This window comes from Acinonyx jubatus, chromosome B1 (genome assembly GCF_027475565.1).
Source record: "Acinonyx jubatus isolate Ajub_Pintada_27869175 chromosome B1, VMU_Ajub_asm_v1.0, whole genome shotgun sequence".
Taxonomy (NCBI): domain Eukaryota; kingdom Metazoa; phylum Chordata; class Mammalia; order Carnivora; family Felidae; genus Acinonyx; species Acinonyx jubatus.
In genome coordinates, this window is record NC_069382.1 from 39,864,180 (window position 1) to 39,882,909 (window position 18,730).

The window sequence follows — 18,730 nt, forward strand, 5'->3', positions numbered from 1 at the left end:
TGGTTTCCAGTAAGGGGGAGTTTGTGGTTCCCAGTAAGCTTCAGTTGGACAATGTTGATGTAGAGTCAGAAGGGAAGAGGGTCCAGAACCCAGTCCCAGGCAAAGAAGATGGTCAGCCAGCCCCTTAATTATTGACCACATCTAGGTGGAGCGGATTGCAGGGGGACTGGGGGCAGATAGGGAAATGGAGGGGGAGTAGGAGGTCGAGGGAGGAAAGGTTCCAGTAAGGGGAAAAAGCATGGAGTCTGGAGAGCAGGTGGGTGATTCAACCACTCCCCAAGTTTGTACCCTATGAGGTGGCTCAGCACAAAGCTGTTTGAGAGACATTTTGCCGTAGTACAGACGAGATTCTTACTTGCCAGGATCGGCTCTGTGCTTGGTTAAATGTCTGCATCAAGCTCTCAGCTTAGGGACGAAGGAAGCAGACTATTTCATAATAACTTGACTAATTCTTAAATATTATTTCCCACAAATCCACCTTTATCTTTATGTGAGCAAAAAGGTCCGTCCCACCTGATGGGGAAGGAGCGGCACCAGACCGACCAGGCAGTGGTTTCGAAGTTGGGGTCTTAGTTTTCGCGCCCGTCACGCGACGAGTGGGTAGGGGAGCTTAAGGCCCCTCCCCCTCCCGCAGCCTGGGTTTGCGGCTGCGTGACCTAAACAGCTAGGTGTGTGGTTCTTTACAGCTGAACACGGGGAAAGGCGGCGTTGCCGAGTGAGGTTGTGTGTGTGAGAGTGTTGAGAATGGGGGTGAGGGTGGGGGTGGGCGGTGCCCGGTGCAAAAACCTAGTTCCACTCCCGTCAAAAGGAAACTCAAGGGAAAACTGCTCACTTCATCTTGGACACGTTTTCCAGCTATAATTGGGAAATATGCAAATGAAGGGCCCACACGGTCTGGAAGGGGCAAATCGCTATAAGCGAGGGACATGGGGAAACGGGGCTCTCCCCCGGGGAGCCTTGGCACCGCGCGCGCCCTTAAGTGGACACCCTCGGAGGAAAGGCAGCGGAGGCTGGGCGCCGGTGCGTCCCGGCCCCGCCGCGGCCACCGCCCGGGGGCGCCCCGAGGCCCGGCCCCCGACCCGCCCCCGCCCCACCCCCACCCCTGCCGTGCGGTCGGGGGCTCAGCGACCCAGGGTGCTGTCTCTTCCGCCGCCGCCTCCAGGCGCGCTGGTCTGCGGGGTCTCCTCCGAGCGGGGCCCGCCGCCCGCCGCAGCCTCCCTTAGTCCCCTGGCGCTGCGAGGTGGCCCGCAGTAGTGTCCCCCACGGCGCCCCAGTAGGTCGGGGTAGAGCGGCCGGCTTTGTTCCCTGAGACCCGACGGCACGGGGGCCCGTGCTTCTGGCGGCCGCGGCGGCGGCACTGCAGTGGTGGAAGCCCCGCCGGCCCGCCCGCCCGGAGCCGGGCGCTCGCAATGCACCAGCGCGGGCGCCGAGCGCGCCGAGCCTCGTCGGGCCGGCCAGGCCCCCTGGCCGAGAGCGTCCCCCGCGCCCTCCTGCGTTAACTGCTGGAGTCCGCCTCCTCCCCGGCCCGCTCGCCGCTCGCCGCAGTACAAGCCGCCTCCCCGCCCCCGCCCCCCGCGCCGCCGCCGCCGCCGCCGCCGCAGGAGAGGGAGGGAGGGACGGAGGGAGGGAGGGAGGGAAGGAGGCGGCGGGGCCGAGCCCAGAGCCCGTCCCGGGCGCTGGTGAGCGAGCTCCGGCCGCGGCGGGAGGCGCCATCCGGGGGCCGCCGGGCAGCCGCGGCGCGCCTCGCCCTCTGATCGTCTCGCAGCTGCCTCCCCCGCCGACCCGGCCGCATCCTTCCCGCGGTGGGGAAAGAAGCTTCCCCCCCCCCCCCCCCCCTCCGCGGAGCAGAGACTCATTTTTTTTTTCCTCCTCGGGAGGGTGTCGCCACCTGGATTGCCAAGTGTGAGGGGTCCGGGAGGCGGGGACCGGAGCACCGTGACCCGCCATGGCTCAAGCGGCTAAACAGCTGAAGAAAATCAAAGACATCGAGGCGCAGGCCCTCCAGGAGCAGAAGGAGAAGGAGGAATCCAACAGGAAGCGGAGGAACCGCTCCCGTGACCGAAAGAAGAAGGTAAGAGGGGGGCGGCGGCGACAGCCCAGCGGCAGAGGCGCCCTGGAGGTGGCCGCTGCGGGAAGGGGCTCGGCAGACCTAAGAACATGGTGGGGGCCCGGGGGCCCGGGCGCCGGCGGAGTTGATGCCGCTCGAGAGTGGAGGGCGCGGGGTGGGAGAGGAGGAGGGAAGAGGCTTCGGTGCGGCGGGGCAGAGGACAGGGCAAGAGGCTGGAAGGGCAGAGCGGGCGGCCAGGAGGCTGAGGGCGCGCAGAAGCCGGCCCTCCCGCCGGCCGCGGAGACCTTTCAGCACCTTGGACAGATGCCGGCAAGCTCGCCGCGCTCTGGGAGGAACTTTTCCGGCCTCCCGGCGGCGGGCGAGGGTGACTGGCTGCTCCGCTCCGTCTCGCCGCCTCTCCTGGTTTTGCAAGGAAGCTGGTGTAGGGAAATGCGGCTCTGGGCTCCGGAGGCTGCCCTGCCCGGCGCCTTCCCCGGTGATCCACACTCTGACAAGGAGAGCTTCGTTCCCAGATCTCTGAACGAGGGGTACTCCAGTCCTTCCTCGACCCTTCTGGAGCCTAGGAAGCGCCTTTCCTAACCCTCTAGGTCCGGCGGCTGAAGGCATGTCCCCGGGGCATTTGGCAACATCTTGTGTTCCGGTCACTCAAGATGAGCGACTGATGGCCAGGAGGGGAAGTTCCTTTGGAAGCCAGACACGGGTGCTGTCCAGCTTGGCCCAAGGGCCTGGTCAGAGAACAGGTCTGCCTTTTGTGAAGGAGTGCCACACAAGATATCTCCATGACCCAGACCCCTTAGGTCAACTGTCCGTGCGTTGAGCACTTCCCTTCTGGGTCTAGGGTCTCCCTACCCCTGACTCAAAGCACCTTTAGAAACACCTTTGGTGAGAAACACCTCTTAGTCTGAAACACCTTTGATTGTGAAGGGAGGGTGCATTTAACTGAGCAGAGGGCTCTGGCCCCCCTGAGAGGTGTTTTAGAGCCTCCCATATAGGAGGCCCAGAGTACACGGATGCAGTTCTGGGAACTGGAAGTAGGGCTGAACTCCAGTGTCAGGAGAGCCATTTTAACCCGAAGGAGTTGATGTGGGGCACAGCCTACAAGTCTCCTCACCAGGGAATGGGGCCCCCAGGGTTCCGGGGGCAGAGGCATTGGTCTTGATTGAGAAGGAAACATATTTTTTTTCTTTCTGAAATTGTCTCACTCTGAGAAAGAAGTTTGGAGCCTTGGCTGACAGCAGAGTGTGGAGAACAGACTGCTTGTGGGTCACACTCCGCTTACCAGTTGGTCAGCAAGACGAACATGCAGCCTTTTCCTAGAGATGAGACACAGGGCCAGAGATGTTCTTGATTGTAACCAAAGTAACCATCCCACTCTAGGCGTCCCTGCTCCCCTTCAAAAGCCAGCCCCTCTTCCCTCAAGGGATTTCCATCGTGTGTGTAAATAGTAGTTTCACAAAGGCACCACCCCTTTAGCAGGACCGAAAAAGAGGCCTTCCCCAAACCTATGGTGAATCAGAGTTTGGGTTGTTGCCACCTGGAGAATCTCAAGTCCTTCTGCTAGGGTCTGAAATACCAGAGCCCATCCTGTGAGTCAGGCAGGGGGAAGTCTGGTTATATCTGACAGTGTTCACCCACTTTCTTGGCATGAATGTAAACTTCTTGTTAGGAAAGCGTGCTCTCTATTTCCACTCCTGCCTATCGCTTTAGGAGCCAAGCTGATCCTCTCCCAAACTGCTCACTCAGTGTTTTTATCTCACTTCTTCCTCTGGAGCTTCTTCCTTGATGCTCCTGATACCTTAACTATTTTTTTTTTTTGAGCAGTAGTCAAAAAAGAACTCTCCCTTCTTCTCTTCTTTGGTTCCTTTCCATCCTGTGAAGCTCCCATCAATATAAGTCTGAATCCCGACTGTATATAATATACTCTCATAAAAGTGGCAAGGTCAATATTCTTTTTACTTCTTTGGTCTTAATCTTCATATTCTTATAAACTTTATGTCCATTTTGAGTGCTAGACGAAAGCATATTTCCCTCCTCCTGAGATGTGTTGTTTTTACTAGCTGGTTGTAGCATACTGCGTCAGTGAGCATTCAGAAATCTTCCATACAGATATTCATTATTGTATGCAGCACCTTGGATGCTAGGATTGATACAACAATAATAAGGAAATCTTAATTTAATGTGATCGTGATGACATATGCTCTGAGAGCTGGTCTTTTGGGTGAGGATATGGCATGGGGTGAGCTGTGGGGTGCTTCATTTGTATTTCATAACAATTGTGAGTACTCTGAGCTATTGGTGTGGTCTTGAGAGCCATCTCAGAGAATAGAGTTAAAATTTCTAGCAAAATACAAAATCACAAGAAGGTGGAAGGCCCTCAAGGGAAAGGTGAGGGAGGCAGGGCGATGCAGAAAGAGAGATTTAGAGAAGGCAGAGGAAGCTCCTGCAGGGGCTGGGAAGCAGATGGCCAGGGTTGAAGGTTCATATAAGGTGAAGTCCAACTTAGGCCCAATTTTTACAAATGAGGTGACGCTTTAAGGGAGGGATTCTTAAAACCAAGCAGCTGAGGACTTTACAGTTGGTCACCACAGACTGGGGCTGCTGTGGAACCATCCTTATCATCAGCACCAAAAGAGAACTTCATAAATGCAAGTGAACATTTTATTCCCGTGAACTGGTAATTCCTATGAATATACAGCTGAGCCAGGGGCATTCGGAATTTACTAAAAGGAAAGGTGTTTGTCCAGTGGGTAACCTACTTAGCAGGGACTGACTGAGCAGCACCAAATCCCTCCCCATTTGTAGAAATAATTGTGGTTGTAACTTCAACAGTGGTTGCAGTTTTTACAGTTGATTATATTGTGTGGGAAGGCACTTGCTGAGGGGTGCTGTGCAACGGTGGATGGAGGCTGATGTTGTGACGCACTGACTGACACAGATAGAAACCACCTCGACACAGGGAATTGAGCTAAAACTCTGGAGCTCTAAAAATGCCTGCATTCTTCTGGGGCTTCATTCAGTTTTCTGTTTGTGTAGCACGCATCCTTGTCAGATGCTGGCTGTTGGAGCTGCAGCTTTAAAAAAAAATCCAGAATTTATGACATTTACTGATAAGTCCCCCTGCTTCTGAAGGTTGGGATGGAAATAAATAAATCACAAAGCATGTGTAAAGTAGGCATTTGCATTAAGAATGAAAGGTTTCTAAGGCTGAGGATGCCTTGGGCACAAGAATGTGTGTGCTTTTTATGTTTACCCAGAGCTTGAGGTTAGGGGAGGAGGGCAGGGAGGTTGGAGAGAGAGTGAGGCCCAGGATGGGTGAGGAGGAAGAGGGTCAGAATGAAATAAAGGAAGAGAGGATGAAGGGGGCTGGGGAATGGATGCGAAGAGAGGGGGGTGGGCATCTCAGCCCCACCATAAGGGGTTACACTAATCCTGCTACCTGAATACCTGTGAGTTTGCTGGGATAGTGTTTACTGAGCTCTCTCCTTGTCCCTGGTCTGTCCACCTACTTCATCCTCTGGTTTTGGTAAGGAAAAGATCACACCCTATTCCTAGCTGTGTGCCCAGTACCTGACGCACATGGTCACGCAGTAAATGTGTATGGGATGACTGATGGAACAAGCAGATTAATGCATTTGTCTCTGCTTGCCTTGGTGTTGTCTTGGTCATAGGTATGTGTTCAGGGGAACACTACACTCTTTGACGGTCTTTTGGGGGCATCTGAAGAAAGCCTGCTATTTCTTTCTTTTTTTTTTTCTAATCATTTGTAAAGCAATAGAGAGTCATAGGCAGGCGGTGGAACGATCTAATTTTTTGGTGCAGTGAATTCTACCACTGAGCATGGAGTTAGTTCCTTGCAGGATCTCTGCTGCACTAAATGTCCAGTGGTTTTAGCCATTTGGAACAACAGTGGTTTGTACAGGGCCTCGAGAAGCCAAGAAGAAGGGGGCACAAAAAAACTAAGCAAGCAGAGGAGTGGAAAGTGGCCTTCACCGCTTCACTGTGCAGCAGGGCCTGTCCATCCTTCCAGACTATGCAAGGCTCCCCGAAGAGTGCTTGGTCTCCCTAGCACAGCAGGGCAAGCCCTAGCTCCTGGACTGCAGAGGTGTCTTTGTTTGGTCCTGCGATGGGACTTGCAGGGGACACCTGGGGTGACCTGCATGAATCTGAAGTGGTGAGGAAGGTGGGGGAGGGGTGAGCAAGAGTGGGATGAAGGGAAGGAAGGTAAGCAGGAAGGTCTTGCCTCCTAATTGTCAGGGGCTTGAATGTAAATTTTTGTTGTTATCTGCAGGTGACTTTATACATTCAATCTGTGATAGAGCGGACAGGATCCAGAGAGACTGGTGTTCATCACATTATCTTGAAACCTAGGTTCTGTTGCCACACCATATCGCTAGTCTATGTTGCAGTATGAATTGATATTTGTTTATAAAGTCTCTATTTGGCTTTTGAATAGCATAATGATGGTACATTGCACATTAATTATTAAACGTGCTAGAATATTAGTTGTGAGGCTTGAAAATACACCCCAACTTTGGTAACCCTGCTTTGGCAACTCTTCTTTTAGTACCTCAGGACCTTCAAAAAAATGGAAGTAGCCTTGCCCTTCTAGAGCTCTGGGAGGTGCTGGCAGTGGCTGACGGTGTGGAAACTTTCCCAGCCTGCTCTATGTTCATCTCCAACCCAGCGCTTCCCTCCCTTTGCAAGGGCGATGGCGGCTGGAGCTGTTCCCTGTGTGGTCCTGTCACCCCTCAGCCATGTACTAGACTAGGAGAGCAGGATCTTGTGAGCACAGACACTACACCCTCAGTTATGTCCAGCATTATATGGTTTGCACATCTGTAAAAAATTTTTTTAATGTTTATTTATTAGCATTAATGAGAGAGAGAGAGAGAGACAGAGTGTGAGCGGGGGAGGGGCAGAGAGAAAGGGAGACAGAATCAGAAGCAGGCTCCAGGCACTGAGCTTTCAGCACAGAGCCTGATGTGGGGCTTGAGCCCACGGACTGCAAGATCATGACCTGAGCCGAAGTCGGTTGCTTAAACGACTGAGCCACCCAGGTGCCCCTATGTTTTGCACGTCTTTTGCTCCTCACAGCCACTGCTCAAAGCAGGGGGGGCAGCAGACGAAATTCAGAGCCTGAACGCAAATGGCCTCCCTGTGAAGGGGACCATGAGTTGGCCCGTGCGACCTGTCTCTCCTCTTGTTCACCCTAGCAAACCGCTTGCTCACTACTTCTGCTTGTCTCCTCTCAGTATGGCTTTTTCTTAAACTCAGTCCAAGGTTTCTTCCCTTTCCTTCCAATAAAAATGAATAGGCGTTAGCAAATGGTCACTATGTGCCAGGCACTTTGCATGTATGTTAACTCATCTCCGTGCTTTGCCTCCGTAATGCCTTTGTACAGGTGTGCCTCTCATGCATTTCTTCCTCCTTCAATGTCAAAGCCCATCACTGCATTCTTCAAGAAACCCTTCCTGAATGCCCCCTCCTCACCTCACCTCCATTAGTCTTTCTCTACCTTAAGTCGGCCTTTGTTCTGGGGTGTGTGTGTGCGTGTGTGTGTGTGTGCACGTGTGTATGGCATGCATTCTTGTTTTAGCCTTTCGACTAAACTGTAAGCTCCTTGAAGCCAAAGCCTGAGTCTTTGGACATAACCATCCAATAAATATTTATGGCTTGAATTGATTCAGAAGCTACATTGAACTGGTCCAGGTATTGTTTCTTGGTCTTTCTATTTGATTTTGGAAGAGTTGGCCCTGTAGAATTGGAACAAAGTAAGTCTATTTTTTTCCCTGAATTATTCTGACTAAAGCAAAGTCATCAATGTTTGGTTTTTGAAAAAGGCAAATAAGCTTTGCTTGGCTCCGTATCTCCATCTCTGTTCCCGAAAACAGCTCAAAAGCCTCCCTCTGACAGAGCGCTAGGCTAGGAGTCAGATGCCTGGATCACACTTTCAACTACACGTGCATGAATAAGCCTCTGAATTTCTCTGTGCCTCAGTTTGCTCATCTGTAAAATAGGGATGAGACTCATGTGAGTGAGCTTTGTGAACTTTAAAACTCCCGTAATATTTAAAGGGTTATAGTTAATAACGTAATGATTATTAATTAAATTATTCTTTCTAATGCATCCAATGCCACAGCTTGCCTGGCCTTCCTGTGGTGGTGTGAAAGTTGGTGTGTGCCTGGGAAGGCCAGCACATTATTATTTCAGTGCTGGTATGTGAGAAAAGGGTGCTTTAAATCATATCTTCATTTCATTTTCAGGAAAGGAATGAATTTCCTATTTTGACAAGATTTATTATTGCAGACTTAGTTATCTCCATGGGTCCAGTCTCAAATTTTGAGATGGGCTTTATTAAAGTCCCACATGACAATGGTAGCTGTATATCAAAAGGGGGAACATAAAAGTGGTTCCTAAATTTTCTGGGAATACCATCACTGATAGGGCCATAGCCGATAAATCTGGGGTGTGGAATATCACAGATAATGGAACACATGGTGTTACCGGCAGGCCAGACTCCTCCGGAGGGACTCTGCATCTTAGGAGCAGAACACATCCACCAAGAAAGGAGAATTTGCATTATGGCCACTCAAAGCTAAAGCAAAGATGATTTAATGGCCAGCCAATTAAACACACACACACACACACACACACACACACACACACACACACACACACACTTTTTTTTCATTTGCTTAAATGTGACCAGAGGCTTCCCTTCAAAGAACATTTCTCTGTGTCTTTGCAAGGTGATAAGACATTTTCTGTTTCAGTTCGTACATTTTTGTCCATTTCAGAGCATCATTGACACTGATACTGCAACGCAAGCTGCTTTGTTTATCAAAGGAGGGGTCTGTATTCATTGAGAGCCTACACACCCTACAGGTGATATCTCACTGGAGCCTTGCAGAGCGGGGCTCAGACCCAGCCTGGCTTCAGAGCTTATTCACAGACCTGGGCACTACACCGCCTTTTTAGGTATTTGATGTACCCTCTGGATATTCAATTTGAGGTGGTGTGAGGCACTGAGAGGGGAGGCAGAGCTGATGATATTCCCCCTGCCTTCACAGGAAGGACTTGCAAATTAGTGGGAAAGCTGCCAGAGGAGGAAGTTAGCCCAGGCAGAATGGAGGCAGGTGATTTGGGCTTAGGACGGAAGTGCTGGCAGCCGGATTCCAGTTGGAACATGCGTGTCCGGAGGCCCCTCTGTAGGTCTCAGGAGCAGTGCGTGTGATGGTAAGGAGTCTGCCCAGGCATTTGGATTAAGACAACAGGCCAAATAAAAGAGTGGATGAAAATCGAATCCTGGGGATTACCTGCTCTATTTCTGGCTCTTCTGCCTGACAAAATGGTTATTTCCCCTTTATTTTCTATTTTGGAGATTTCTCTACCTATCATATAATCAGCATCTTCTCTGTATCATGGCCTAATAATGTGTAGCTACAGAGTGCCCATATTTATGCCATTATCGTCTATTCTTTTCTTCCTATCTGGGACTTTTGCTAGTTATGTGGAGGAATCCCTGGATCTCTGGGGCCCTGGGCCTTCACATAAAGTGCTGGCCAGCAACTGGACTTGGTGTTAGGGGTGTGAGGCACAGTGGGGACAGGAGGTGAGCATGGCTTGGCTCTTGCCTGGAGTTCTCCCATCCACCCATCGCCAGGATGCCCATGGTTTCATTTGCTGCCCTGAAGAAGTCAAGTGGGTTAAGTAAGGCCCAGGGAGCAGAATGCAGTCAGGAAGAAGAGAGGCACAGGAGGTTAGAAGTCACCGAATGTCATTAAAGTAGCACTGGGAGAGGTGAGGGTGGTGCAAGAGGAAGCAATACAGGAAAAAGAAAGACGCTCCTAAAATCAGTTCTGAGATTGAAAGGACAGCCCCCAAACACCCAAGGTGAGACCCACAGGAAAAGAGAGAAGAGATCGTGGGTCCAGTGGCCCCTCAACTTTGCTAGTATCAGAACCAGCTAGGGGAGAGGCCTTCTTACACGCAGACCTGTCCCGTCTCCACATGCAGAGTCTGACACTGGATGTGGGCGGGGCCAGGCACTTGTGGCCAGTGAGCTCCCCTCAGACAATGCTCGATGCTCATGCTCAAGTGGAGCAGACCCAGAGAGCCTTCATTCTGGTAGAGCCATAGGCTTATCTCTCCACAGCACTGACCACATGCTCAAGTCAACCCTTTACTTGCCCAGTTCCTTTGGGGAATTAGATACAGAATAAAATAATAAGTCAGTTCAAATCCTCCACTCCTTGCTTCTTTCCTTCATCTCCTGGTTTGATCTTCCCTTAGTCTTGTCACAAACCATCATCTTGTTTCTGTAGCTCTCCTAGAACAAAGGGTCTCCGGTGTGCTTTTGGCAAGCTTCACCTGAGCGGGGGCTTGCAGGTGCCTGGTCCCACCCCACACCCACATCTGTCTCCAGTTCCCCATAAGAAGCAGGCAGGTAGAAGGTTGGCTTTAGCACTGTGTCCAGTCCGATGGGAGAAGTAAGCCTGGCCAGGGCCAGAGATGGCCTGGGGAAGAGGCCTGGGAGGCTTCCAGGGGTAGAGGCTGGGTCTTCAGTGGGGCAGGACATTCAGGTGAGACGATAGCAAGTGTGGAAGGTGAGCAAGAGAGTCTGGAGGGGGAGGTGGTCTGGGGACTGTGGGCGCAATAGCAGAAGCAGAGAAAGCAGCATGAGGGAGCCCTGGAAGAGGCTGCAGAGAAAACTGAGGCAGGGCCCCAGCATGTCCAAAGGGCAGAGGAGACCCTGAGGGGCTCCAGGCAGAAGTCTGAAAGGCTCCTGTGCCTTCACACAGAAACTCTGTGACATGCTGAGGTATAATTGAGCTGAAGGACAGGCTGGTTGGAGCTGGGGCAGCTCTTAGGGATGGAGAACATGTGGCAAGCGAGCTATTTGAGTGGTGGAGAAAGTTGGCCTTTGTGAGTAATAGAGTGGGTGCGAATACGTAGTCAAGGATGATCTGTAGTAGGTTTCCTTTGACATATGTTAACGTATTTGCATATGTGTGTGATTAAATGTCCACGAGACCTCATTTCTGACTTGATGTTGGGGTAGTCAGTTGGTGATGCCTTTCACTGAGCTAGGAAAGAGGAGGGGAACAGGTTAGGAGGAAAATGATGAGTCCTTTTGGGGACCTATCTTGCTTCCTGGAGCTCTCGGTTGATAGAAGGAGAGAGCTCACAGAAAAGGTTCTTAAATATCAGGGAGTCTGTCAGGCTGGTGGTGGAAAAGAGAGGTGTCAGTTCCAATCTGCGCTCTCCAGCAAGGCCCTGGAGTGCAGAACTTCTGAGTGATTTCTTTAACCAGGGCACATGCATGTGACAAAGCCTACTGGCCATGTGAAACTAAGAGATCTGACTGGTGGGTACTAATGGTGGGGGGTGGGGTAGGGGGGAAAAGCAAGTCCCAGAGGTTGGGGCGGGCTGTAGGGAAGCAGCACTAACGTACTTTTCTACAAAGGACTTGAGCACCATCACCTATATAACAAAATGCTAGGCATTCACTAAAAAATGATGCTTAAAAAGAATTTGTTTTTAAGAATATGTTTCTAATGAAGAAAGTGGGAATAGGTTTAAGATGTAATGTAATTAAAAATACAATGTAATGAAATTAAAAGAAAAGACAGAGAATGCCCTGCTTGTCAGAAAGGGTAGCCAGCCTTCTCTGCCCATGTGTCTGGAGGTGAAAGCTGGGATTTATAGATGACGTCACACTCCCAATGAAGAATTCCAAGGTGATGTGGACTAGAGCCAAGTAGGTAACAGAATGTACTGGCTCAAAATGGAGCTGGAGTGTGGTCCCAAAAGTCTGGGCATTTGGGTCTTGGCATGTGAAGCCATCCATTGTAAACCAACTTGAAAATGTGTGTGTGTTGGGTCTAATCCTCCATTTTGCAGCCAGAGCGATCTTCCAAAAATGCAAATCAGATTTTGACACTCCTCCTTTAAGTCCTTCAGTGGCTTCCTAATTGCCCTTAGCATAAAGTCCAGGCTCATTACTCTGGGCTCCCTAGACTCCCTCCCCCCTCCATCTAGCCCATCACTGCTTTTTTCATTTCATCTCTTTTTTTTCTACATGCTGCACTCTGCTGGACTCTGAGCTTCTTCTAGGACTTTGGATATGTGTGCTTTCTCTGCCTTTAGATCTTGCCGTCTGTTGAGTCTTTTTTCTTTAAGTAGGTTCTACACCCAATGTGGGGCTTGAACTCCTGACCCCAAGATCAAGAATCACATGCTCTGCCTACTGAGCCAGCCAGGTGCCCCTGTCTGCTGAGTGATTTGCCCCACACACTAATGCTAGCTCCTCTGTTAGAATTCAGTGTGAGAATTGCCTCCCTAGTCCTAGATGAGGTTAGGCTACCCTGCCGGGTAGTACTCCAGTATGCTCATGTGCAGGGTGACCAGAAGATGAAAAGGACTTCAGTGCATGTCAGGAAGTCATGTTTGATGGTGATATTGAAGCAGTGATGAAGACATGTGAGCTTTGGAATGAGATGGATTCTGAAGGTCGTGTGTTGGTGTTCTGGCTCAGACGTGGACTGGCTAGGTGACTTTGGGCAAGTTGCTCAGTTACACTCCCTGAGTCTCACTTTTGCCATGTATAAGGTGGAGAAAATAATACATACCACTAAACCATGCAGGGTTTATTGGGAGGATTGAATGAGTTAATATATATAAAGCACCCTGGGATATAGAAAGGACTCAATAATAAATGCCTGCTCCAAAGTCTGGTCCCACTTAGCAAAACTCTCACCTTGTATATAAATATGGTGAGTTCCTTTCCAGAGATGGCCATCAAGATTACATCCCAGTGTTGGTAGTACTCATCTAGTATTGCTGCCGATTTCTTAAATGAATTAGGAAAGACTGTGGAGAAATGTGAAACTGATCTAAAAACTCCAATTAAAGTGAAGAAGAATCAGAAACAGCTCAAGTCAGAAAGGCTTCAAAGTCTGCAATGTCCGTAGAATTGTATTGAACTGATGGATGTGCTAGATCCTCCTGTGGCACATATTTTTGGCAAATTCACTTGAATGCCATTTGAAAGAGCAGCTTGGGTCTCTGCCACTCTGGAAACCAGCACGCTGCCCTGTTGGTCTTCAGTGCAGTGGTGCTGGTGGGCAGGTCAGGCCCCTTGCCCAGCTACCCCTGCCTTGGGGTGCCATGGGTGGGGCCGGCCCATGACAGATTCAGTCCCTGAGTCTTCTCCGCTTCGGGACAGCTGGAAGGGACCCAGTCCTATCTACTGACATTGAACAGTGTCTTTGGTACCAAGATGCTATGGCAGGGCTCTTGGGCAGGTGTGTTTCACTATCCTCTTTAGGTAGAACAAATCAAAGTCAAAGTTTGTCTTCTAACATCATCTTCTTGCTTGTCACCTGTGCCTTAGCCTTTGACCTTGTTGTTCTTGAGCAGACCTGCATTTGAGGGACATCCGGTCTACAAGCCACATGGATGAGTCTTAGCACTTTAACCCCACATCAATATCGCCTCTGCACATGACAGAACTTAAAAAGGCAGTTGGAAAAAACATTATGATTCTGTACCAAGGTATATATACCATCATTAGATTCTTCAGGAAGAACTTTTAAGGATGTTACCCATGAATCCTCCTTTCTCTGCCCTGTCTGTATCTCCACTGCTCTTGAGCACGTATCATTCCTACAATAACCTCCTCTAGTCTTGCCTTTCCAGTCTGGTCTTGACCTTAGAGCAAGAGTCATGCTTTTACAAAGACCATTTGCTAGCCGACACTCCCCTTCATGAGGACCTTTCAGTTACTTCCTGTTGCCATTAGGGTAAAGTCAAACTCTCTCCCACAGCTCCTGAAGCCATTCTTGATCTGCCTGCCACTGGGTCTTATCCCTCATCGCCTCCCAAGCTGCGCTCCTGGGGCTGGTGGTGCCCCTGCACCTTCACACGCCCTTCCCTCTCTGGAGGTCAGCCTACTCCCTACTCTACCTCAAGGGTCAGCTTCTCTTCCTGCGGGCAGCTCTCCTGAATCTGGGTCAGAGTTGCTATGGAAGGCGTGCCAGCCCTGAAAGGAGGCTGCTGAGGTGGTGGCCAGGATCCCTTCCCATTCAGCCACGATGTGTGGGTCCAGGGAGTTTCCCAAGCCTTTTAAAACTATTGACACTTTCAACTAAATCCTAGGACAACATGGGATTATGGACCCAGGCAGGAAATGAAACTGAATCATCACTTTGCATTTCTCAATTAATGGAGCCTCTCCTTCCTTCCATACCAGGCCTCTGATTTGGGAGCATTAACTATGTGTGGCTGTGGATGGAAAGAAGAGACCCTGGAGTTAAGAGAGCTGAATTCTACTTCTTTCCACTTTCTTATGTAGCTTTAGATGCCTCTTTGGGTCTCAGTTTCCCTTCCTCTAAAATAAGGGAAATGGGGTGCCTGCCTGGGTGGCTCAGTCAGTTGGGCATCCGACTTTGGCTCAGGTCATGGTCTCACAGCTCAGCCTGTGAGTTCACGCCTGCATCAGGCTCTCTGCTGTCAGCACAGAGCTGGCTTTGGATTCTTTGTTCAACTCCACCCCCTCCCCCTACCCAACCCTCTCTGCCCTCCCCTGCTCATGCATGCTCTCTCTCTCTAAATAAACATAATACAATACAATACAATACAATACAATACAATACAATACAATAAGAGGATTGATATAGAGATCTTCTAAAACTCTTCAGGGGGTATCTGCGATTCAGAGATTATGTGAATTTATGAGACCACAAGGCAAAATGGTTCCTAGATGCCTGCTGGCCTAAGGTGTCCTGGCAGAGAAATCTGGCTGGAGGAGGCTGTCTTGTGTTGTGGTCCAGCTGTAATGGATACCAGACTGCAGGGCGTAGGAATGTTAGCAAAAGTGTGAAAGACCACTCAGCATAGGGTTCTGGTTCTCCTGGTTGATACTTGTCCCTTCCAGTCTATTATTTATGACACTGTTGTGGGCAGGTCAAGGAGAGAAGGGTGTGCTGATAAAGTGTGACAGCCACTTGGGCTGTTGGAAGGTCGCCATGCTCAAGGTTAGCAGATCTGGTCCTTTGGGTGTATGTTTTTGGAGAGCCTGTATAATCAGATTCCCCTGTGACTCTATAAACCTCACCCTGAGGCCAGTAAGGTAACTTCTTCTATGTTTGCAACAAAGAGTAACCTCTGAGAGAGCAGAGAGTACCTACTGCAGGTGAACAGAGAATTCAGGAGGCAGAGAGCCTTCTATTTTCAGTGCAAGGTGACTGGATCTGTCACACACCGAGTTGTTCTCAAGGTCATGTGCGAAGTGAGCCTCCTCCTCCCGTGGAGCTTGGAGGAGCCCAGGAGGCCCTGACTCCAACGGGGGAGGGGTTCTAGGAGCCCTGCTGCCTGTGTTTTCCTGGAAAGCAGACTCAGGCAAACCCATGGTCCGAAGAACAGGCAGTTCGCTGTTGGATACACCATGTGGTTTGCCAGACAATCATGGCTTTTTAGAGACTCCCTTTTAGAGATGAATTGCACATTTTTGGAAAATCCCAGCTTCATCACTGACTGAGTTTCCAAGGAGTCAGTATTATCAGGAGGGGTCAGTACTCCAGTTCAGCCCTAACTGAAGTCCTTTTTCGATTTCAGGTTGTGCCCCAGCGGCCCTGTCCTTCTCTGGAATGCAGGGCTCATGGGTTTTAACGGAAGCCCCCAGTACTGAAAACCTGTCACATATTCTTCAGTGTCTGCTCAGCGGGGGCTGGGGACAGGCAGGAGAGGACTGTCTCTGGAAGGCGATGTCCAGTCCAGGCTATTGTTGAGCTAGAACCTTCTGCAGAGGTCGCAGCTTTTGGGAGACGAGCCCCTCAATATTCAGGCCTCTGAGAGCCCTGGGAGCAGGGGAGCCAGTGCCCCGGGGACAGCGGCCGTTAGTGCTCAGAGCATCCAGCACATTATTTCCCTTGTGGAGAAGCAGGTAGCAGTTCTCCCATTTCACACGGGAGCAAAGAGAGGCTAAGGAAGATTACGTGTGTCACACAGTGCTAGTAGGTGCGGAGGCTGGGGCTGAAAGTCCTGGTTTTCCCTAATAAGCCGGCGGTAGCAGATGTGGGGGCGTGTGGATCGAGTCATGTCATTTTCTGTTTTTTTCCGTCTATCCATTGCCTGCCCAGCTACCAGTAGGAAAACAGTGAGGCCCAGCCATCGGTGGCTGGTGTTCGTCTGCTGAAGGAGAGAAGGGAAGGCAAGGGACCCCTCTGACCGGCCGCTCCTTACTCTTGTTCCGAGTGGAAATGGCCCCACAAGTAAAGGCAGCACAACAAGAACATGCAGAGATTGGATGTGCACTTTGGCACTGTGGGCCGAGGGGCTGCATTATTCAAGACCCATTGGATGCCCCTGCCGGGAGGAAGCTGCAGGGAGCCACCTTTGGGAGCAAAAGCCTGAGCCCTCTCTGGGCCTGGTGGAAGGAGAGGTGCCCCGGATAGATTATTCCAAACTGGTCCTCGTCCCACTGGCCTACTTAGCGTGCTTTGCTGCCGCGTGCTCCTCTGGGTGTGTTCAGGGCCTGATGCGCCGGCAGCCACGGTCTGGTGGGAACACCTGGTTTGTTCTGTGCATCTCCAGCCTTCGAGACACATTCATCAAATTCAACCTGCTCATTCTACAGATGGGACTTGAGACCTGGCTGTGTGGAGTTACCTCCTCAAGGTGCATGGCTGAGCAGGGCCTAAGCCTGAGCCTTCTGAGTACTATTTGGATGCACGGTCTCGTTGCTCTTGAGTTACCAAGTCTGCCTGTCTGTCTGTCTATCTAGGTATCTAGATACCTAGGTATCTATCTATCTATCTATCTATCTATCTATCTATCAGTGACTCCTCTACCTTAGTTACCTACTGTTTCACTGCTTCTTTCTTGAGGAAAGAGAGAATAAGTAAAGCTCCTTTGCAGGTACACTGAGCTCTTGATACTTGGCCTAAGCCTATCTTTTCAGCTTTATCTTTTCCCCTCCTTCTCCTCCTGTAAATAATGTGTGGGTCATTTCCTACATGCTGTCACGGCCCCCTCAGGCCTTGTTCATACTGGCGATGCTGAACACAAAGTCTGAGACTCCTCTCTGCCTGGCTACAAAATGAACTCCTATTGATCTTTCAAACCCAGAAGAAATGTCACCCCTTCCAGGAAGCCTTCTCTGATTTTACTGAGCAGAAATACCTCCTTTGTGTCCTGTTAGCACGCTAATCTCAGTGTAACAGCCACTGGTGGCTGAGGTTAACTAATTGTTTTGTTTGTTAAAATCAGTGGCAGGCAAAATTTTACTGTAAAAGACCAGAGAGTAAATATTTTTTGGTCTCTCTTGCATGTATTCACCTCTGCCACTGTGGCACAGAAGCAGCCATAGCACGAACACACCAATGGACAAGCAATGGCTATATTCCAATAAAACTTGATTTATGGACACTGAAATTTGAATGTCATTTTATTTCCACGAGTCACAAAATACCATTCTTTCTCTCTCCCTCACCATTTAAAAATGTAAAAATCATTCTCAGCATGTGGGGCTGTACACAAACTGGCAGCAGGCTGGACTGCCCGTTGGGTACAGCTTGCCCACCCCTGGGCTAAATGCTTGTTTTCCTTGTGAGACTGTGCACAGAGTTGTAGCTCGGTCATCTCTGCCTCCCCAGAACCTATTGGTTGAATGAATGAATCTGGTGACGTACAGGAAACACACAGGATAACCATCCTTAACTTCTCTGACAACTCCTTGAGGGAGGGAGGCCAGTCAGGCATTACCGCTCCTATTTTACAGGCAGGACCACTGAGACTGTGGGACCCAGTGCACTGGGAGAGTCCCAGGGCTTCTGCTAACCGCTCCTGCAGGGGCATCCCTGTGTCTTTGGTCCTGGTGGGGAGGGGCTGCCTTGACTGCTGAGACCTGCCTGTTTGCCGAGGGGAGGAAGCCTGAGGAGCTGGGCCAGCAGGATGCTCAGCTGCTGGGTGCAACAGAAACCAACCCGGGAGCGCGTCTTTCGGCTGTGAAAATAGAAACAATCTGGTGCCTGCCTGGGTAAGAGGCCGGTGTCAGAATGCTCTGGTTTCCTTCCTGCATCTCTCTGGCATTGCGCTCCTGGATGAGAGGCAGCAGTGTCTGTTCTGGTGAGGGGGAATTGTTACGCATAGCTAAAATTAGATGTTTTGTTTGAATTATGTTAATTTGACTTAATTGCTGGGGAATGTCAATGTTCTTCAGAAAGCCAAGTGCTCTGCCGGTCTTGGTGAATACTCCTTATGTTCGTGAAGTGTCTCACCATTCCCTGCGCCTCCACCTTTGGTAGCTCACGGCAGACCCGGGAGGGCAGCAGCCCCAGAGGACGGGATCCCCTGGACAAGGAGGCTGAGGCTCGGGGTGGTGAAGTTCCATTCCCCAGGTCACACCAGGTCACATGCAGGTCTGACTTCTAGGTGGCTTCCATTCTGCTAGTGCTATAGCTTAAAAACTTTGTACACCCCCTCCCCCGCCGTATTTTTGAGGCTGGCTTCTTCCTGCGCAGGTAAGTAGTGCACAGGCCTCAGCTCTTAGGAGGGCCCTATGCTTGCTTTAATGCCCTGCTGTGGCCATTTTGAAATTGTTCACTTTTTAACCTCACTTTCACTTTGCAGTGGGCTCTGCAAATTCCGTAGCCAGTCCTG

General features: G+C 50.5%; 1 protein-coding gene across 14 annotated transcripts in view; it reads left to right on the forward strand.

Moving 5' to 3' along the window:
- Positions 1-1,855: 1,855 nt before the first annotated feature.
- Positions 1,856-18,730, forward strand: part of ANK1 (ankyrin 1) — a 218,210-nt gene continuing 201,335 nt past the window's right edge. For 3 of the 14 annotated variants that reach the window (XM_027071262.2, XM_027071334.2, XM_027071267.2), the window contains exon 1: positions 1,862-2,071. In XM_027071262.2, the coding sequence (XP_026927063.1) occupies positions 1,946-2,071 (126 nt within the window). In that variant the 5' untranslated portion in view covers positions 1,862-1,945. Of the gene's footprint in view, positions 2,072-18,730 lie in introns of all 14 variants that reach the window. The other 11 variants (XM_027071301.2, XM_027071315.2, XM_027071347.2 and 8 more) reach the window with 6 other exon arrangements.